Source organism: Hippichthys cyanospilos, chromosome 1, assembly GCF_059441005.1.
Source record: "Hippichthys cyanospilos isolate Australia breed blue-spotted pipefish chromosome 1, RoL_Hcya_1.0, whole genome shotgun sequence".
In the NCBI taxonomy this organism is placed as follows: domain Eukaryota; kingdom Metazoa; phylum Chordata; class Actinopteri; order Syngnathiformes; family Syngnathidae; genus Hippichthys; species Hippichthys cyanospilos.
In genome coordinates, this window is record NC_142369.1 from 31598731 (window position 1) to 31621546 (window position 22816).

General features: G+C 42.0%; 1 protein-coding gene and 1 long non-coding RNA gene across 4 annotated transcripts in view; one reads left to right on the forward strand and one right to left on the reverse strand.

Annotated features, from left to right (window-relative positions):
• Positions 1 to 843: 843 nt before the first annotated feature.
• Positions 844 to 10846, reverse strand: LOC148430105 (uncharacterized). The gene is made up of 3 exons (XR_015864840.1): positions 10592 to 10846; positions 10128 to 10501; positions 844 to 1716 (listed from the first exon to the last, which is right to left on the reverse strand). It is a non-coding gene; the product is annotated as an uncharacterized LOC148430105 (long non-coding RNA).
• Positions 1781 to 22816, forward strand: part of tet3 (tet methylcytosine dioxygenase 3) — a 45456-nt gene continuing 24420 nt past the window's right edge. Inside the window, exons 1-2 of one of the 3 annotated variants that reach the window (XM_088408259.1) lie at positions 8925 to 9370; positions 9914 to 9973. Coding sequence is in view for 1 of the 3 variants with exons in the window: in XM_088408251.1 (XP_088264377.1) it covers positions 1781 to 2113 (333 nt within the window). In the remaining 2 variants the exon portion in view is untranslated. Of the gene's footprint in view, positions 2114 to 8924; positions 9371 to 9913; positions 9974 to 21345; positions 21692 to 22816 lie in introns of those variants that run through there. The other 2 variants (XM_088408251.1, XM_088408266.1) reach the window with 2 other exon arrangements.

Here is a 22816-nt window from a genome sequence, read left to right on the forward strand (position 1 = left end):
AGGCTTTCTTCGTGGTCACATTTCTGACATTTCGCTTTATTGTGGAAAAATAGGTTTTGTAAAGCGCAAAGGAAAGTTTACAAGCTTACTCTCCAAAGATTTGGTCTTGAGACCACTTTTGTATGTCTTGCTGCATGTCTGGTACTAATTACCTTCACTATGTTTGTAGTGTGCCCCTTTTTTAAAGGCTGGCCACAGAGTGATAAGAGGTGGCCATGTCCTCCCCTGGTCACCATGTAGCTACGCTCATGTGCCGTTATTCTGTTGCGATATCTGAAGGTGGGGGATGTCTCCTCTGAAATAAAATATCTCCCAATGCATTGACAACAACCACATACAGAAAAGAAGATAGAGGGGAATATTATTTTCTATTATTTTCCTCAAGTGTGTTTGTGCATGGTAGTTCAACTGATGCGTTACATTTTGCGTGCTTTTCGCCCTTTCCGCAAATCAAGTCTAGATGTGTGGAACTGAGCTGGTATTGTTCCAAATATTCTCAATCTAGGGTCTTTATGTACTCACTTTCACTTTCCATCTGCTTCAATGTACCATATAACTTTGCATTTGCATGCTTTGCGACTTAACCTTAAATATTGGTTTTGTTGCATTCACATAGTGTTTTAAACTGCAAACAAGAAAAAGGACATCTACGCATCCTCCTTATGGACAAATCAGCCTTCAATGAATTGCAGGAGTTAGCCATAGTACATGTCATAAACTCACACATACAGGGAAGAACAGAGCTAAGATACTTACCCCAAACCTCCAAATTCAAAACTCCGTATCTAAAAATAGTCAAAGCACTAACCTGCTGTATTGCAGTGGATGTCGACTATTTGTTTTACATGTTCATCTTGTATGTTTATTGCTTACAGTTCCATCTGAGCCAGCATGTGAAAAGATGCCCAAAATAGTTCAATAACTCTTCAACAAAGATGTTATTAAGTACACTTGATATAATACTGCGCAAAGATTGTTTTCACCTTTGTTGAGCAAACATATCTAACAATTCAACAAGGACAAATAGGAGGCTTTTACTGTCTATATAATACTTCCTAAAACATACTCAGTCCTTGTGAAACCGAGCAGTAGCAAAGAAAATGTGTCTTTTCTGAGAATAATCCATCTTTTATTGATGGTGGACTGGAGCGTGTGACCACGAGACAAAGAGGACAGTGCGCGGCATCAGCCCATCGCCACATCAGCTCCCCCTCCATTCTTTCTCGTGGTGGACTTAAGCCCTTGTCCGTGTGGGGTCTGTGGTGAAACATAGTTGCTGTCCAAAGAGTGCACGTAGATCCTGTAATGAGGCAAATAGTGACAGTTGGGCTGAGAAAGCAGAACGTGTGAATGAAAATACATTCTAAGGTAACTTAGCTTTCTTCTATCATTCAAGTTGTTACTCCACTGGTTTGTACTGTACTGAAGGAGACAGTTTGAGATATACCTGAAGATTCTTTTCATAATTGGGGGTAGAAAATCGACTGCATTCATCTTGCTTACCAGATTCATCGAAGAAGAGTTGAACACTGCCGAGTAGCAGACTGTCCTTTGCCAATTGTGGAAAATACTATTCTAAGACAATTGGTTTTGGTGTTTTTTTTTCTTCGTTGTGATTTTCACTTTGATTTCTTACTAGGCTGGCGCAGGCACAACTATGAATCCACAAGCGTCAGGTTCTTCAGCCCAAACTCTGGCGGATCACCAATCTCGCCTCTGCATGGCAAAAAAGTAAAGTAGTGCTTCAACCCTTCAACATCCCAACACAGCCTAGGAAAAAATGTCGAAGCCAAAGCCAGCGCCCAGTCCACCTTCTCAGGATGTTTATGATCTTTTCAGCAAAAAAGTTCAGAATCATTCTATTAATAGAAAAAATTTAGCCAAGGCGTCCCCACTCAGTGAGTACATTGAGAGTGAGCATCAGCAAGCAGGCCTCTTCCCCCTGGCTCCCAGTGACCCTCAAAAGAAGAAGAGGAGAAAATGTGGGGCCTGCACGCCATGCCTTCGCAAAGGGAACTGTGGTGCTTGTGTCCACTGTCTGAACCGCAAGACGGGCAAGCAGATATGCAAACTGCGCAAATGTGAAGCACTGAAAAGAAAACAGGACAAGGAGGTGAGTAGCCTAAGTAGTAACACTTTTCTTCTTGTTTTGTTTGATGTTATAGCATAATTTATGAGCGCCATAAGAGGGAAAAATGTAGCGTGATGCTTCCCTTCAGGTCACAGGTTTTGTTCATGCTGGACAGCATGATGCCCCTTCCAGATCGTTTGCCAAATCCAATCGTTTTATTTGGTTGCTCACATTTCAAAATCAATGCACCTTTGAAAGGCCTATATCTGTGATGTGATGACATCGCATGGCGCAGTATTTAAGGAAGTAAGCATGTATGTCTCAATCTCGACACACTTGTGGCAGTTTTAAGTATATTGTCCTTCAATTTATCGCCAACTTTTGGTCACTGTTTTCTTCCAAGTACAAGTCGAGTTTTTTCTTTCATTTTCAACCTCCATATTAGGGGGCGACTTATATGGCATAACTCAAAACAGACCAATTTTCTCCACATATCTGTGTCCGAACAACATTAATCCAAATGTGAAATAAGTAATATTATGTCATGTAAGAGGCTTAAAATTATGACATAAGCTTCTTATTCGATATAGTATGCATCCGTTTTAGTGCGTTTGTGCTTTCAAATGCACTTTAGTCGAGCGCCGCCTAATTGCCTGTTCGTTGTCAAAAATGAGGCTGCATGGATAATTTTTCCATACAACTTTGACCCATTATGAAAAGGAAAATACGGCTTAAGAGATCCATTCAAGACAAAAATGCAAGAGCATATTCAGCTGTGTCAAAAAAATGAAGGACTGAAACTTCAAATCATTTTATTATGGCAACATCATTTTCAGTTTCTGCATCTACGCACTTCACCTCCTTCCACTAATAATTTTGTCATTTTAATAACACATACCATGTGTTTTGATTGGAAAGTCATGATCTATGTAACCACTGAAGTCATGGGTAGACATATAATGGCGTTTTTGTAAAATTCACCCAAATTGCAGTTAAAAAAAAGGGGGGGGGGGGGGGTCGACTTGTACTCGGAGAAACACGGTACTTTTCCCACCTGTCCTGTTTTGTTGAACAACTGTGACATTTTTCGCGTTAAATGACATATTGGTCAGATGAACATGGCGTGTGACCCATACTGACTTATAGCCACATACGAAGGAGGCCACAATCTGATTACATATTGTACATATTCCGTGTAAAACAAATCAGACTCACGTCACATATTAAGACAACTGCCTTCTTTCAATCCAATCTACTCGACAGTGAGTGTAAATTCTCCGAAGCCATGCAAAAGTAGAAATCATAGCTAAAATGCTTTTGGACCATTTTTAGGCTCATGTAATGCAAATTTGAGTTGGCAGTATGTTTTCACTTTGTGTGTTAGGCTGTAACAGTTACAGCCACGTATTTGAAGTCAGTTTTATGAACATCTCCAATTACCAGGGCCTTGCCAATAGAGTGTGTGTTTGTGTCTCTATGCATGGTTAAGGAGCTGTGCAGGCAACCGCACAGGAGAATTCCTGTATTTGCCTCTGCTTTGTCCTTTGACCTCCACGGCTTCAACTGAGGGTGGGGGTTAACCTTAGGCTATTTTGTGTTTGTGTGTGTGGGTGTGTGAAGAAAGAGTGCACATTTACAAGTGTGCAGTGTGCGCGCGCGCATGGCTAAATGTGTTTGTATGTGCATCGGGGTCTGAAAAGGCGGGGGATGGGTTGTCAAGTCGGGAGGGGAGGAAGACGCAACGAACGAGGAGAAACAGGAAAAACTTGAATTGGCTTGTAAACGCATGATTTAGGTATGGATGCTGACTAAGGATTCATTTGTCAGCACACAAACAGAAGTAAGTTGAAATCATAGTTGACATTACAAGATAATCACAAACTGGCATTAAACACTGAGGGAGTTAGCGGTTTAGAAGTTGTGTGTGTAAAATACACATGCGGTGTATAAATAAATGGACCGACACCCTTGGGGACAATAAAACTGTCTTAAAATGTGAATACTATAATTTTCTGTATTCATTTAATTCATCTCAGGGTGTGTTATTTCTTATGTTCTCTTTTTTATTACAACCTTGCTAGATTGGTAGAATTATAAAGAAATCATATGGAATGATTATTGGCAGTGCGGTGTATCAGAAGTTCTCACAATCGTGCCAGAGTCAAAAGGTCCTGGGTCCGAATTTGTTATTGTTTGCCCCGCAGTTGACTGGTGATCAGTCCGGGGTCCACCCTACCTCTTGCCCAAAGGTAATTGGAATAGGCTCCATCTTACTTGCCAACCCGGATGAGGACAGGAGCTGTATAAAATGGATGCAAAAGGTGAAATGTGAACCATTTGAATTTTAAAGCAAGTCTAGTGGGGGTGGGAGCTACATTCACAAGAAAAGTGATCAGAAGGAAATGTTATTATTTAGATTTAGCAAATAGGAAAAGCTTTGCTTCTTGTTTTTCAAAGTAAAAGCAAGGATTATATTCTGAGAAAGGGCTTCTTCATTTTAGCTACTAGATGGCGTAGCATCAGGAGCAATCAGGGTTCGATAACTGGGCTGAGAGATGACCACTGAGCTATGACACTTGCAAATGAGCCAGATTAAAAAAAAAAAAAAAATCCCTTTCATGGAGAAATACAGACATTTTGAAACCCGAATTTGCCTGGGTTTGGACATATCGAATAATTGTTAAAAATCCCCATCAATTAATTTGATTAATCATTTCACCCCATGCCACAATTAAGGAATAATAATAATAAAGGCAGAACCAACATGTAAAAGTTGAGGAACCACTCAAGGTTTCAAAGAAAGGACGCATGGATTGTTCTGCTACAAACAGGAAATAAGGGTTCTCATCAGTACTGTTCAGACCCGTCCTGTCTTGTTTTGCTGTCTGGGTGTTTGACGCACCCCCCTCCTCAAGAGTTTCCTGCAAAATGGCAGTTGTTTGTTAACTGAAAGTCATTCTTCAAACTTTTGCATTTAGAAGATTCTATCAGAGGATTCTTTAGGTCTAAAAACATGAGCAATTGTCATGAGTTAGTTTGGCCCTGGACATTGACAACTGTAGGTCTGTGCGTCATGAGTTCAGTCAGTGGTTGAGAAGTAAACAGGCACAATGAAAGAGTGCTTGTGATCATTGTCTTGCCCGAGGTTCTCTTGTTGTTGGGTAATAGAGGTTTACTGCTGCCTCCACATTTCTAAACCCTTGACCTCTGAAAGACCTCTAGCCCATTTCAGTGGACCATTTCTAACATTTATCACCGTTGAAATGACTCTTTCAGTGTGTGTCTATATGGCTAAGTCTATGTCTATGTCCATGTATACGTCCCGTATTTTCCGGACTATAAGTCGCACTGGCATATAAGATGCAGCAGCAAAAGTTGAGACACATTTTTTGGGGTCGTGGAGAAGCCGCACCAAACTGTAAGCCGCAGGCCCTAGCACCAGACATTTATGTAGAAAGCGGTATATAGAAGTTTTTTTTTTTTTTTTTAAGTATTTTTATTTCAACCTTTTTTTTCCATTCCCTGCATAGAGCAACATCCTCAACGGACTGAACATGCCTGTATGTTTAACATCAATGGATTAATAGAAAACGGATGGATGGATATTTTCAACAAAACAGCGACAGAATACTGCAGGGTTAAATAGCAGTTGAAACTCAAAACCACGATTTTGATTCTGTCTTCTTCTTGTTTCATTTATTGAATTATTGATTATTTAGTGAACGTACAAACACATTGCAAATAATTACTCGACGATACACACACACACACACACACACACACACACACACACACACATATATATATATATATATATATATATATATATATATATATATATATATATATATATATATTTACTTTACTATTCATTATTTACTGAATATATTTGTATATTGTTCATGGAGTATCTTTTAATTGATGCAAAACTCATTAATATATATTCACACTGCAATAATATTATATTAAAAAAAACATAGAGAGTAGCAACAGTAAAACAAGCTAACGCTGGCAGATGACATTGGGATGAGATTTGAGAGCTGGCTGTAAAGTGAGAGTTCACTCAGGTAAAATAAAAACAAGTTGAGAACGAAATCGTCGGTGCAACAACTTAATGTAATTCATTTATACAATCCAATATTGTAAACAAAAACGAAGCTAGAACTGCAAATGCTGAACTGATGCTCCAGCAACCAATCAGATAATTGTGTACAATGTACAGGCAAATACAGGGTGTAATGTTGCCCCTCGTACACATTCATACAACATAGAATTCGCAAATGAGGACATTTCAACCGATCGCCACTATTATTCACATCCAAATTCCTCAACAATATTGAACACAGATTGCACATTCACAATGCATGTTCGTCTTGTTCTATCTTTAATGATAATGATCAATCAATAACACTCCCCCACAACCTCTTCCATCTGATCTCCATATGGCTGCAGTAAGCAAGAACTCATTGCTTAGCAACCACATTGTTCATCTTCTGCAACCTTCTATTCCAAACATCATTTACATTGAACATGCCACACTCTTCAACAATGCACCATTATACACGATGCCCTGTACTAAGCAGTTCAACAAATAATAGTCAAGGGAATGAACAACTTTGTACCGTAGTTTTTTTGTTGTGAGTGCCTAAGCAAATATATTTTATATGTACACCACCCTTTCCCGTAAGGTTTAAAATCAGCCCTTTTTTATTAAATCTTTACACTACTGAGCTCTCTGCTCATAATATCAAGTGTGTGTGTGTGTGTGTCACATCTGCTTTAAAATCACTGTGACGTTTTAAACTGTGTCAGTTGCCTGAAAACAAATCAATTAAAATTGTAAAAATAGTGTAAATAAAAGTGCAAATTGTGGTTCATGTACTACAGTGAGCTATAGTCTTTTTTTCATGAACTTATATTTTGGAGCGTTTTAGAGTGCTATTTCCGTGATATTTTGCAAATTCCACCTAGTTGGCATCCCCTTATTATGTAGCAAATGAAGGGTATTAGTAATGAAGGGAACGGATCAAATTTTTATGATTTACATTCTCTTTTCGATTTTTTTTAACAATTACCCAGTTGATTGTTTCTCAGTTCTCTTATCAATGATTTTATGGAGTAAGGGATTTTACACCGGCAGATTAGCATCCAATTTTGCATTTGTAAACAAGATGGATGTTCAAAAGTAACATGACTTTACAAGTAGGTCTTAAGAGCCTACTCCGGTATCATCTCTTCTAAAAATAGGCGTGATGGAAATACAGGGCTATCATCTGTGATAAATCGGTGCAAATCTTTTACCACAAACCTGATCACTAGTCTATGGTCTGGGTCATTTTCCCGTACACGGGGACGAACAACAATTCGCGCACCTAATCACACCTAAGGATAATTTAGAATGTCCAATACACCTACCAAGCTGGTTTTGGCAAGGTGGGAGGAACCCGTCGTGACCAGACTCGGGAGAACATGCAAACTCCACAGAGGAGGGCCGGAGCGAACTGGAATCGACCCTGGGAAACTGAACTGTGAGGGCGGACGCGCTCACCACTCTTCCACCGAGCCGCCCTCTTCATATTGAATATGCTTTAATACGAACTGCATATTTAAAGAGTTAAAAATAGTTCACCTCTGAAATGATTGTTTCAAATAAAAGTTAGAACGTAATACCGCGACTAAAAACATGACCCGGCCCACCTGCAAGCGTATTTTCTGCCATAGCGGCGCTCTCGGGCCGCTCCCACATCAACAAACACAGAAGGGCACACGTTCCCGCACGTGACTTGCGTGACGTCAACAGAGGGGATTTCCCGAAGCATGTGAGCCTGTCAGACAGCCACTACAAACGCTGTGTCACTGTGTGCGACTGCCTCGCCGCAGTCCACATCCCTCTCTCCTTTTCGCTCGTCTCCTCGGTCTACCTCTCGCTCGTTGTGTGCTTCACTTTCGTCCGATGCGTAGTCGCCGGTCGGACGCAGACTTCATCTTGTCTGGTGGCGACGTCCGGTCAAGCACTCGCATGAAAATATTACTCGAAAGTTCTTTTTTTTTTGCAGAGTTTTACCTGCATTGACTTTTGAACAAAGCGTTGGAGGCACAATTTAAAGAGAAAAGGCATCGAGTTTACACGGTGACACATTCAAAGGGCTATGTGTGATTGGTAAGGCCCTTGGCGAAAATCTGTGCTTATACTCAAATCTGGTTGGCAAAATTATGAAAAAAATGACAAACACACACACCAAGTTTTTTTGGGAGATTGTCATGTGAAGGACCGGTTATGCAAATCCACTTGCTACCATTGTACATATGCCTACTTTTCCGTGCTCACCCTTGCTTGCTTTGGGTCAGCATGGATGTTTGCTGAATGACGTGCTTTTTGGGTGTTTGCGTTTGGGCGCGTGCGTGTAGGTGCAGACAGTGTAGTCCAGTCCAGTCCAGTTATTGCAGGCAGCTCTGACACAGATGGCGCTTGATAGCACATACCAGAGGTATTGTTTAGGGAAGGCGAGCTTGAGGAGATAATTGACAGGAGACATAGAGATTACCCACACCTCCCGTCCACCTTTACTTTTTGTCTTTATGTCAGCCTCTCTTTTATGGTGCTGAACAAGGCACGCTCAACAACCCTTTCCCTTTTTTTATTTTAACCTCCTCTTTTTTTACAGCGTCCATTCCTCCCGCTAGCTGCACTCCCTTGCACTCTTGTCAATTTCACCCTAGCAGCAGAGACCAGCGTGGCTTCTGATTGGTGGACAGGCTGCTTTTGTGCACTATGTCTGACATGACGTATTGTGTGTGTGCGCGCATGTGTATGTGTGTACATTTGTTCAGTAATGTGTATGTTTAAGGAGGGGGAGGGGTCTTCGAGATGACGTTCAAATTCTGTGCGGAAAAGGAGAAAAAAAACACAGAGCTTGTGTGCGTTTGTGTGTATGTGTGAATACGTACTACCAGAAGGGACTGAGAGCAAGGGAGGGGGGTGGAGTGAGGGGACGAGGGAAAGAGAGCGAGTGCGTACGAGGGCTCCGGCAAAACCAGATTAAAAACACAAGATGGCTTCCTGAATGAGCTGCTGGAACACAGGGAGAGCGAGAGAGAGAGAGAGAGAGAGAGAGAGAGCGAGAGAGAGAGAGGGCGAGAGAAAGACTGAAAAAGAAGTGTGTAATAGAAAGAAAGAGAAGAAAGGTCTGGAGGGATTGAGGCGAAGACGAGGGGGAGCTGGATTGTTGGCTCTTGTCTGATGGGGATTCTGCAACCGGACGAAGGAATACAAAGCCCGGCAGCTGTAAGACTTGGAGGGTAAATATTCATCACGATTTCAGGATTGATAGGTGGGTGGTGGGGAGAAGAGCTAGATCTTCAGACAACGCATCATTTTGTTGCTATGTAGACAAGGGGACCAGCCTGTGTCAAATGAGACCATCTTTTGTTTTAACTATAAGCAGCCCCACTGTGAAGACCGCCTTTCTGTTTCACCCTTATAGTCAGTGACACTTCTATATTGTGCAGAGTTGAGAAAAAACAAGAGATTCGGTAGAATTGTCTCTTTAAATTTACATCTGCATGTTATTCTACATTTAAGCAAAGGAGGGAAATGCCGGCATGCCAAATCTGACGTGATACATCTGCGTGCTGTGAAATGTTTGCCGAAGATGAGAGGAATGACAATAATTTAGCTTTGACATATTTGGTTGCTTTAATCTGCAAAACCACTCGTCTTAATGGCATGTGGTTTTAAAATGGCCCCTGTCGCATTATTCAATTGATTCTTTTCCCCCCTCCCCCTCCCATTTCTCTACCCTCACCCCACCGCCCCCTCCCCTGTGTTAAATGGCTCCAAAGGTGCAATATTTGGACGACAACGATCCGGGCTGTCGGGGGAACCCTCTAGTGTCAGCTGAGGTAAGAGAGAACATCGGGTTTTGTTGCGCGTCGCCGACACGTCGGCTGCTGCTTCGTTTGCTCATTAAAGCGTCGCAGAGGCGGAAACGAGGTCACTTGTGCACCCAACGACAACGTGACTCTATACTGTATGTGTTTGCATGTATGTTCTGACCTTTCGGTGAATTTTTGTAGCCTTATGCGTCCGGACGGCCGGAACGGCACACAGAGAGCACCGTGTCGCTGTTAGGATCTCGTTATGTCGGTCCAAAGATCACCCAGGTGTAGACTATACCTGTTGCGCTCAGTCTTTGCATATCTGATCTCCAGTGCGTCTAAGTAGCTCAAATTAGAAGTTGCCTTCCATCTCCAAGTCGTTACGAGCCTTAGTGATGTGTAGCGGCGTCCTCAGTTTGAAGCGTCCCACGCTGCCCGCTGATTGGCGCCCAGCGCCAGGCATGTGTAGATACAAGAGGCCGAGGAGAGAAGGCGGGAAGAGGAGGAGGAACCCTCAATTCGGGCTCGCGAGCCGGCAGGGGGCGCGGTGTCCTTCCCGGCGTTCGTCGCGGAGTCAAACGAGGTAAAGGGAGTAAAAGTTAGTGGGTCGCGCTTGCGCACTGCTGGGCCTGTAAAGCTTACCAAATTGCACTGTGTCGCCGCTGAGATCCGCCGCTCTTACTACGCCCTTCACGCTCGGCATACGCGGCGTGCGTTTTGGCCGGCGAGAGTTCTTCGGATGATTCTTAAGGACGGAGCAAACAGGTTGTTGGAGAAACACAGAGAGTGCCATCATGTGGGCAGTTTTGCACACTCATATGCTGTAGTGTACATCCAATGAGCGTGACTCTTGAACTGCGATACGTCATCCGCGTTTGTACGAAATGTAAGGAATGTCAAACTCGTGTGAACGTTTCGATGCCTTGCACTTGGACGCAACAATGTGGTTCACGTTTTTTGCTTAGTGGGCAAAGGTTTTCTTGTGTACTTTTCTCTATGTGTATTGTGACGGTTGCTGCGCTGTTGCTGTTCACTTAAGTTTATCTCGCGGAAGATCTTGTTTCCTTGTCACGCTGCTATCTGTTTACCAATTGGCAAACACGAGTTCTAATATGACTGCTCAAACAAAACGGTCAAGCGTTGACAAGTCAGGATCATTGAATGTTTTCTCACTTTGCTGACTTTTCATTGAGAGTTTATTCGTACAGCAGGTTACAAGACAGACTCGGCTTGCTTTCTCACGCTCAGGACTTCCTTTCGGCGGAATGACATTTAAAATGTGTCTGCGGAAGAGCAGATGGAATGTGTGTTAATCATATGTTTAGCTTTGCGTGGAGTCCCCAGCCTGGTGCGCAAAGGGTTAACACTGACCTAGTTTCCAGGGCAACAATGAGTGTATGACTGCATCACAGCTTTAATTTTAGCTCCGGCAATGCAGCCAATGGCGGTCACGTAACCAACTAACCATCCGAGACGTGTTTTTGCGTGTGCGTGTGCGTGTGTATGGGCGTGTAGTTGTGTGTAGGAAGTGGTTTGGTGTATTGCAGACTCAGGAAGCGGAAGGTTTGACAACACGAGTGTGCCATTCACTATGGCTTTCAATGCACTTTCTGTGTAAAGAAAATCGCTCTTTGATTACTCAAACAAAGGTTTTGGCCATTACATCTACAGGGATTGTGAGTATAATAGTCTTTTCAAGACATATCTCCATAATTCAGTAGTGTGTCTGTGTGGAATTTTCCCTTCAATCTCAATATGAACAGTTGTGAGAATCTTTCATGTTGAAAGGGCTCGGCTCACAATTACTGTTGTAATTTGGTGTTTTCTTCCACATCGCTGAAACCATACATGCTATGTCACCAGTGCCTAAACAGTACCTTTTAACAATGTAAGGGCCCTTATTAATCACAATTGTTAGAAGTTATTACAAATAAAGACTGCTTGGTTGCCATACGGTGCTACTTTGCCACGCCCTGTTTTCAATAGTCAAAGCTAATGATTACCATGTGATAGAATGTTGAACAGAATAGAAAGCAAACACTTGTGGACCGAGCTTGAATTAGGGAACGAGAGTTAAACAATTCTACGTTGTCTATATGTGAAGACTTATGAACGTGGTTTGAATATATTAATACATATGTACTCTCTTCCCATGAAGTCGGATGATAGAATGCCCAAAATGTGGTGAATAAGAGAACTCCGGAATCTGCACACTTGATGATTAAAATATAGGAGTCCCAAGAAGAGTTGATTCATTTTTCACTATAATGTGTTTCTATTTCATTTAGATTTTTTTTTTTTTAATTGAGTTCATTCGGAATGATCTTTTAGAATGTGTCGATTTGTTTTTATCTTGTTGGAAATGTTCAGTGTTTCAGTTTAGTTTAATTTTAAGTAATTTCAGTATTAGTTTTAGGTTTTTTATATTTGCTCTATTTGTCATGCAAAAGAAAAAAAACTATATAAAGGAATTTCTAATTACTGTGCAGTACTCTACAAATCCAAAACAATTGTTGGAATTTCCTTTTTCTGAATGGTCATAGATTAATACTGAAACATATAAAAGGAACCGCGAAAGTACACTCATGAAATTAAATGTTCAAGACAGAAAGGAATGATTTTTTGGCTGTACGTATAGTTTTAATTAGTTTTCCAAACATGACTTAGGTAGTTTCATTTAATTATTGTTTTTTTTTAAAGCACTCCCATTTTTATTCTTTTATTTGAATGAAAATGTGTATTTTTTAATCTAAGTTCAGTTTGAGTTATTTTCTTAGATTGTGGCTGCTCTAATAACCCTAGTTCCAAGACATTCCAACAAATTATGTACATGATATTATGATATTTTCTCGCTTGCCCTCCTTGTCCCAGAACACACAAACAAAACATAACTATTCCAAGTGCAAGATTATTTGCAGTCACATTTTCTAAAGCTGGCCTCGTTTCAAGAATTTGGATTTTCAAAACAGTGACGAAAAGGCCCTTGAAAACTTCCTTTCGATACGGTTGGAATTTGACATGATGGAAGAGTTTTATTTGGGAAAACGTCTTTTGCATGAGCAATCGATTATTGTACCTGTTTGTTTTCCAAGCCTCGGTATGTCATACGCATCATCAGTCAACCTGTGTCTAGTGAGCCGACATTAGCTTGGCACGATAATGTCTTAGTGTTGTCATCTCGGCATTGCTAGTTCAGGCCATGTTTGATGGAAGAGAAGGGAAAGGAAGGCAATTTGTCAGCTGCATGATGCCGCAGTTAATAAAAAATGTATGGAAAGAAATGTGGGTGGGGCTCTCAGCTGTTGCTCTAACTCTTTAACTCTCACATGACCGCCGGCAGCGCTGCTGCTCCCACTAGGTTGCGTGCTTCATACATGAATGCAGCGCTGCATGCCAGGTTTTACACGTCACACGGCGCCACAGCTGTTCGAGTTTCCATCACAGACACACGCACCAGCCTGTTAAAACATGCACCAAATTATCCATTGGTCAAGCAACAGAAGCAGGTTGGGAGTAACTTAGCTGAAAATTGTGAATGGGCCCCTCACGGGTGCATTTATTTGCGCTTCATGCCGCGATCGCACGTACGTTGAGCACTGGCCCTTTAAGACCGGCTCCGCCTGACTAGGCATATGGAGAGCTAATCTTAGCTCAGGTCCTGAGAGAGACAAGGATGGCAGGCAGCCACTTTGCAATAGTGGATTGCTTTCTTTCTGTTGTTCCCTTTTAAGTATGAGCTGTGCCTAATTTAAGACCATCTTTATTTCATTCTGACCACACCATATTTGTCTAATTCCCACTAGACAATAATTCGAAGATACGTTTGCTTAATTTCAGATAAAACTGCTCGAGTAAATCAACCACATGATCTTGATGTCCACAATATTCTCCTGCATTGTACACATTGTCTGGCAGCATAGTTGCCTTTGACTGTTTTGCACCCTTAACAATTGTCCAGGTCCCTCAAATGTTGTCAATACTCCTTTGTGTCACACGCTCTTGTCTAACAAATGGTGTGCATTGAGTAAATTATTAATGTTATAGGAGCATGCACAAAGAGACAGCCTTGAAAAAAATTCAGCCTTCCATGCTCCTTATGCTGTCTTTGAGCACCCGTTTTCCATGTTTTTTTTTTCTTCATCCAAGCCACTCCTCCTATTTCTTTGTGTGGATTTTTGGCAGGAGTGGGGGCTTTGTGGGGGGGGGGGGGGGGGGGGGGGGGGTCTTCCCCAGCTGGGCTTTTCATGCTGACTTGCACGCGCCGAATGTAGGGAGTTATGGCTCAGCCTGGACAATGAACCAAATGCATTGATCCAAAAAATACCCACAAAAAAAATAATCAAAATAAAAAATATACTGTATTGAATATATTAACCTACTTATTAAAAAAAAAATCATATGGATAGTGATAATCTCTTTGTGTACATTTAATGTACATTTCAGCCCTTATAGTAGTACTCTGCTTTAAATGGAAATAAGTTTTGTTTTTTTTTTGTTTAAAAACTGACCAAAAGGATCTGTATTGAAAAAATATTTATTTATTGTAAAAAACAAAACAAAATTCTAAACCTTTCTCAATCATGTAAAATTTCTAATATATTAGCATATAACACGCCATATTTTTACTGTCATCCTACGCCTCTCTCTCTCTCTTTCTCTGTCTCGATCTCTTTTAGTTATCCCTTACTACTTTGCGCCTTCCTTGTCACGCCCTCAGTGCATCACGGATTTTTATTTTTTTTCCATTAAAAAATGTTAAAAAAGCTATATTGTGAAGGGATACGCTGAGAAGGTTCCCTACATGCCAGAGTTAACAATAAATGCATTTGCCACGGGCACTCGTTGGACGTCGAACTACTGCAGAACACATATTTACTTAAATCTTAAATTATTAAACCTTATACAGTAACTCTACTGTTGTACCTTCCCGTTCCCATCTCCTCGGCTATAGTCACAGAGAGCCATGATTGGACAGTATTAAAAGTGGCCGTAAGTCCCATTCGAATCAAGCCCGTAACTGATACCATTTAGAGTTTACACTTGAAACTCCAATTTATTAGAAAAGAAATCTAGGTAAGAGATTTACAACGCTCCGGTTCAGCGCAGCGCTTTCCTGTTCTTCCTTCGGGTCTACCTAACATCGTGTGTGAGTATGACCATTGACCAATGAGGGCAGGAGTAGATACCAATGAGGGCAGGACTTCAACTACTGGCTACCTTGCGGCGCTGCCTGTCAAGGCAATGTTTCATTGTCAAAGCAAATGTTGTGAGGAAGTCAGCCAATTCTTCAAAATAAACTGTACATTACGGTACTAGTAATGTATGATAAGAATGGCCTTGTTATGCTTTTATTTTGAAGTTCCTCCCGGAAGCACAGTCACAACAACACTCTACCAACTTGATAATATTTAGTGTACCAGATTGAGTAGGCTCTGATGTAAATGGACTTGCACTTATACAGCGCTTTTCCATCTCCAAACTCGACTGGCTTTACAGCAAATAGTCATTTACCTACTGATGACGCAGCATCAGGAGCAACTGGGGGTTGAGCGCCTTGCTCAAGGACATTTCGACATGGTCACCGTTGTCGGGGGATTGAAGCGACAGCCTCTCACCAGGGAAACGACCACCCAACCACCGAGCCATGCCGCCTCCATTCAAACAACACAGTCACATTCACACAGTGTTGTTTGGAAAGAAATTTTAAACAAAGTTAATTAAGGAACAACAAAAACCAAGCGACGACTGACGTCCTTCTTTTTTTCAATTGTTGCTTTTTTTTTTAATTCATTGACATTTTCATTCTTAAATATATATATATATATATATATATATATATATATATATATATATATATATATATATATATATATATATATATATATATATATATATATGTTTTTTGTTTGTTTTTTTTGTTCAATGCCATGCAGGTAATCACAATAGCTAGTCGGGCAACCTGGTCTAAATACATACAGCACACTCATCTGTTGTCACACATTGCTCTTCCTCCTCCTCAAGCCAAAAAAAGAGTAGTTGAACTCATGGTTTAACCCTTTCACTCCACAGCTTTTCAAAAAATGGCAGTAGGTCTAGGAATCGTAGCAATAACCTGAAACCTGAATAACCTGTAGCAATAAACCTACTCATTTTTGCAACTTTTCCATACACAACAAGCCAGAGCTGGGCCCACTGTTAGTAAGGTAGGTTGCATTGTACATACATTCTCGTGAAATAACAATCTAGTACTACGGACATTTATTGATAATATGTGCTATAGATGCGTGGTACTATAGATTACACTGATTACGATGTATTGTAGGCGTTTGGTGTTCATTTTCACTTCTCCGGCACATTTAAATGATCAATATTATAAAGTACCGATGTGACAAAAATCTCAGTCTGTAACCTAGTCTATGGAAGTAGGATTTTTTTAATATTTACTTATAAACAAGTAATATATGCCATAGGATTTATTTATTTATTTAACAAAAGAGTTGTAGTGAAAGGGTTTAAGGTATTTATTAGTGCTTGGTATGGCGGCATGAAAGCGAGCAATACATTCCGATGCAGCAAAGGTGTATTGCGATATGTATATTGAACATTGCTTAATATTTGGCATCATATCTATGAGCACACATTAAACATTCTTTTTCAAAAAAAGCAGCATCTCCACATCTTTTTATATCAAAAGTGCAGGTGAGTATGTTAATATGTCCCCAGCGATTAGAATAGTTAACACAGAAAAATAGATATCAGGATAAAGATGCATCCTACATTAATGAAGATGTGAATTTTCAGAAATACACACACTGACCATCATGAAGTGTGATAATAAAAAAAAAAAAAAATCACGGAATGGACTATTTTGTTTACCTTGTTGGTCAGCTCCTGGGCCTTTGCTAATTTATTATTGTATTCCGTCGTTAAATTGTTTGAAAACCAGTGGATATTTGACTGCTACTTATAGCATTTTTTTTTAAATTTCCATGCCTTGTTTTACCATACTTCGGATGTGCTTGTGGTGGCTGGATGGTGATGCCGCATATGCGTTGTCAAATCGGTCCTTCGCTTTTTAAACATACACATACGTTCGTAATGAAAACACACGGCAACTTTATCCCTGATGCTATTATCAGTCTTTTTTTGAGGCTTTTTTTTTTTGTCTTAGCCAGACATTTTTTATTCAATACCATAAGCGGAACGCGAGCTCCGTGACGTTGCTTACGTCGGTGAGAGAGAAAAAAAAAAAAAGACAAAAACCATGAACAGATTTATAACAGACTTATTTGATGCGCTTAGCAATTTGTAACTACCGAAAAACGGTCACTTTTAGATATAGGACATTTTTTTGAGGAAATTCAGGAACAAGGAACTACGAAAGCTGAAACCTAGCATGAACTAGGCACTTACTGAAGAAAATGAGGGCATTTTAATCATACACTCGGAATGGGTTAACCAAGAATCATATACACCATATACGATTTAGCTGGACAAAACTTTTTTTGGGTTCCAATGAGGCAATGAATGAGCTGTTTGGCCACATCCAGACATCTGTTTTCTATACATCTTGTCCCCATTAACGTCAAGTAACTTGAGCCTACGCCTACATCCGATGACATTGCGCACACATATAGACAAGCTATTTATTTAAAGTATGTAATTAGCCCATGAAACATGTTTTTGGATGCGGGAGGATTCTAGAGTTCCTGGAGATAAAACCTAACAAAAAAAAAAAAAAAATACAAGCAATGGGAAAACAAACAAACTCTACACAGAGATCCAAGAGAAATTCTGAACCTAGGCCACAGGAGATCAATACAAGCTTCAAATCAATAGGGCATTCTTGGCGATGAGGAGTGTAAAAATACTGTTTTAATTTTTGTTTGTGTTTTTCCTTGGGAATGTAAACTTCTGAGCACAATGGTATGTTGTCTGTGTTGCCTTGCTGCTCTGGTCCCACCCTCCAATAAACCCACTGACCTTTAGTGAACACTCCAATACTGTATGCATACTAGCATGCATGTGTTCAGTCATGTGCATGTGAAACAAGAAAGGGGGAGGGAATCCTTGACTGGCCCTGCATATATTGTGTGCAGTGTGAACGTTTTCTTTGCATTTGCAGCAGTATTGCTGTCATGCGTGTCTTTGCCTTTAATGAGAAACAGACGTTGGTAGTGAAGGGAGAAGGTAAAGAAATAGAGCCAAATGCAAAAGCCCAGCGAGGGGGATGGGAAATAGAGAGTTCAGATGACCTTGATGCCATTAGACTTCAGGGCAACCGGGGCTTGTTTTGTGGGGGAGGGGGGATTGCGTATGGAGGTCAATGGATTCCGCGGTGAAGAAAAAAAAGCATTCAGCTGACACTAGAGATCACGATCAACCTGACTGATCCTCATGTGACGGTTTACTAGGAAAGAACATCGCAAACTTCCAAACAATAGTGACGCAAAGTGATATCAAACTGTAGTAATGGCAACGTGATACGGAACTATAGCAATGTAAATGGCTGACATATTAACCAAGCTATTTCGTACTCAGACCTCCCACCGCTGTTTGACACTTTAACTTCCACGCCGCTCTGGTGTTTTAGGGGGTTTATGCTAGCACTCATTTGGAAGAAGAGATGACTCAGGCTTAGTCATATGCAAGACAAACCAACACACCGCTCACAATCGACTCGTGTTGTCAGTCATGCCTCCTACTTTTCCTGTGTGCTGCTGAGAAAAGGAGAATGACAGAGACAAAGAAAAGACAACTGGAGGAAACAGTGGAGAGCAGCTTGTCCGAGTGATGGTCGGACGAAATAATGTGGTGGGATTTCTTTTAAAATTACACTCACTGCCAGGTTACTGCATGTTCACTGTAAGTCTTACTTCAATTTGACTGTCATGCAAAATATGACGCTGTTTGTTTTGTGCCATTGTTTTATCTTTGAAAATTATCGGTGTACAACAGTGAATTTCATTTCTGGTTGTTTTATGAATGAGGTTGATTTGAGGTCACTTTTCTATTGTTTTTTTTCGTCATTAGGTTCAATGATTGAGTTAGAAATGGATCCAAGGTGATGTCAGATGAGGTCATTGTGAACCTTGTGGTGTAGGCTTTAACCCCATTGAGCTCACTAAATTCATTTAGCTAACATGTTCAATTGATCGTCAATCAAGACTGAGCATGTTACCAAGGGAAATTTAAGGCAATAATGTCTCTGACTGACTGACTGCATGTCTTTGTTTTTTATCCCAAATATAGATAGTTCTTATGTTTTAATTAAGAATCATACAGGGCAGTAACAACATTTTTAATTATTTGTGCTGATTGATTCGTCTCAAATTTTTTTTTCATGTTTTTTTCATTCGTAATTTCATCATACTACCATACTATCCATACTATCATACTACCATACTATCATATAAACGTCTCCAGTAAGGACATTCAAGTCAACCTTCACCCAATTGTATTTAAGATAGGTAGACCACAACATGCGCACGTGAAAGATATGTCATGTCCCGTTACTTTACTGATACAGTATTTGAATGTGTGTTACCGTTGGATAATGTTAAAATTCAGCCGGAGTGTAAGAGTTGACTTTAGAAGGAGGACGTTTGAGTGCCGAGCGTGTGATCCAAGGCGAGTGTTGAGCCCGTACTGCTGTGTCACTACAGCCGGGGGAGTGAGCCAGAACAGTTACTTGAATGAAAGTGCAACTTTTTCCAGTGTTCGTGCACGCACGCGGTGGGTGATGCCCACCGAGCGGCAGAGGCAATTGTGTTTGCGGGTGGGAAACGCGGATTCTAATGATGACGTGATGATGCCGATGATGTAACGACAGCATGTCAACATGTGCTTCCTGCCTCGTCTGCTTACTGCCCTTCCTCTCGCTCATTGGCCCGCAATGGTCATGTGACCTATGCTCCACTTCTGTCCTTCCTTCGGAAAGCTCAGGCTGCGCCGTTTTGCTGGGGATGGCGCTCATCTGTTTTGTGTGTATGTATAAAAATACGTGCGGCAACAGAGCGCCAGACAATGTTCAACGGTCTGGACCTGGAGAAAGAAAAGACTCGGGGATGGAAACGGAGAGGGAGGCGGACCGAGAAAGCCTCTAGAAAATGAGAGAGCGGGGAGGCTAAGAGAGACAGAGAACGACCGAAGTAGGAGTGGAAGTCAGTTCTGTTAAAGCATGGCGAAGTCAGCAAATGCTCAATTGTGTAAGAGAATTATACTATGCAGCTGCTGACGGCGATGTGCTTTGGAGGAGGCAGCCATGTTTTTTCTGCTCCTTCACCTGGCTGCGGACGTGTGCCGAATCCCAGCGATTATTGAGAAGAGGAGCGACTCCGCAAGACCAATCAGCCAGCAAGTAGGCGAGAGAACACGCTTGAAAGCGACGGCGACAGCAATGGTCGAACGTTGATTAGGAACCAACAACAGGCGGTTTCATCTTGGCCTGGTCGACAAGACAACGAGGCTCGCGCATTTGCAAATCCAGTGGCTTTCTGACTGCCGGTCGCCAGACAAGCAAAGTGACTCTTCCAAGAGGAAGTTCGCCAAAGAATCTCCCTGCTCGAGTGTTATCCTGCTCGTCATCCTCGCTAATCTAAGAATGTCATCCATTTTTCCGACTCCCGCTTTCCACCATGTATTTTGACCCCGATATCCGATCTCCATTCCCATGTTGCTTAATGAAAAGATGATATCAAAACTCCAGTTTCTCCTTTTTTTTTCTTTTTTTTTTGGCGGAAGGGCTAGCATGTCTGAAAACAGTCGCTCTCCCGCTTGTGTGGCTTCACTTGGGCATCGACTGCAGGTTTCACGAGAGGAACCCGAGGACATGGAGGAACCGGCCCGGGTCGCTTTATCGCTCACGGTGCGCCTCACTGAAAGAGAATGTTATCGGAAGAAAAACAGCAACAACGGCATGGCGCGTACTCAAGCAATGCGATGCCGCTTTTTCCCGTGGCTGCCACTGATGAATGAAAGTGTGCGTCCAAGGCTCAATGCATGAAATCAAACAAAAGCAGTCTCACGTCGGATTGAAACGGACAAACCAAAAGGCTTGGGTAAAGCCTTCTACGTGACAAACGAGAGTGCGTTGGGTGGAGCTGAAAGCAGTCAGCGCTGCTGTTTCCTAGTGACTGTAGCCCACTGCGCTTTCTGTTTCTGTTCACTGCACACCCCTCCATTCCATCGTACGTGCCCGCTGTGGCTCAGATAATGGCCCCTCGCTCTGCACACACTGGAGAGAGAGCGAGAGAGCAGTGGAGATGGATGTACGTAAAGGCTGCATGAGAGGAAGGGGAGTAGAGTAAGGGAGAGAGAGAGAGAGAGAGAGAGAGGTGGGGGGGAGGGTGTTGACTGAGAAGCCGACTGCATGTGCAGCTGAGAGAAAGAAAGAAAGAGGATATTGAAAAAGGGAAGGCAGGAGCGGACAGAGATAATGAGAAAAGAAAAAGGAGAGAAAGGAAAGTGGCAGCCATAAGGGGAAGCCAAGCCATGACGAAGGCGTGCTCCGCGTTAGGGGGAGGTGTTTTTTTACGTGTGGCTGGTCGGGTGTGAATGCACGCATCTGGATTTTGCAGCTCTCTCTGTCTGGCTGAATGAAATAAGGAGGAATTACAACACGGCGCGTTCAATTTGCTCGCATCGCTGTTGGGACACCTCAACATTGCTCATGCTCCTCCCTGCCGGCGTCTCTGCTGTCTGTCCTCCGACCGGTACTTCTGTCTGGACGTCTAGTACCATGTAAGTTGCCCTTTAGCTCTGTTCATGTAGTCAGGATTTCTGCTTCATGCTCCTTGGAGGCAGCGGCAAGGGGAGGGGTGAAGGAAGAAGGAGGATGATGGCGAGTGTTGTGAATCAGGGATTTGGGTTCAGCTGTCTCCTTAGTGGCTGGAGCCCCTTAGCAACACCACTCTTTATATGCTTTGTCTCCTCCTCTTTCATTTTCATTGTCAGTGTCAATTAAGCTGACGAGATGCGTTGGATTTAAAAGTCTCCTGAGATTTTTTTTCCCCCTCTCTGGATGCACTTTTGGAAGCTTGCCAAGAAATGTGTGGCTGTGTGTGTGTGTGTTGTTTGTGCAGCCGAACGAGGGAAGATTCGGCCGTAGTGTGAATATTAGATAAAATATCGCCTAGTCTGTACAGAGGCACGCTGACGGAGTCATTGAATTTCCATCAGTGACAATGAGTCATTTTGAATAAAAGCTGAAGTGTCACTGTCTATTGCAACATAGTTGACAGATGTTGCTCAAGCAAAGTCCACCGCTGTGGTCCATCTCAACTCGCTTTGCCCATGTTGCTTTTGCTTATTTCAACTGAGAGAAAACAAGGAAAGGACAGTGTAAGTGAGGGGCAGTGTGTGTGATAGTGGGATGTTGCAGTCAGTCTGTTTCAACACTGCAGTTCTCATAACAGCCGCACACGGCCCCCACCCCCTTCCTCTTTCCCATCTGATGCCACTGATAGTGCAGACATGGGGCCTCTCACGTACTGCCTGCCGGCTGTTCGCTGCCACCCCCGCCAACCCCCTCTTCTCTAACCCCAAACCACCTCTTAGCACTGCCATCACCACCCCTTGGGAACATCACTAGACACTGAGCACAGAAGGTGAATTCAAAAGATCCAAAAATACCGCCTGACCAGTAATTCAACATCCGCACATACTTGATTGGGATTGTCCGACTCATGTAGGATCTGCATTTTTCGGAATCGGTTATTTGTATTGACATGAGTCTTAATTCATCTTTTTCATCCTAGCTTTCCAAAAAAGATCGCGCGTGAGGCTTGGGTGTAATAGTACATCAGTTTACATTCCATGCATATATGTATTTTTTGGTGAAATGGATTCATTAGGTATATACCCTTT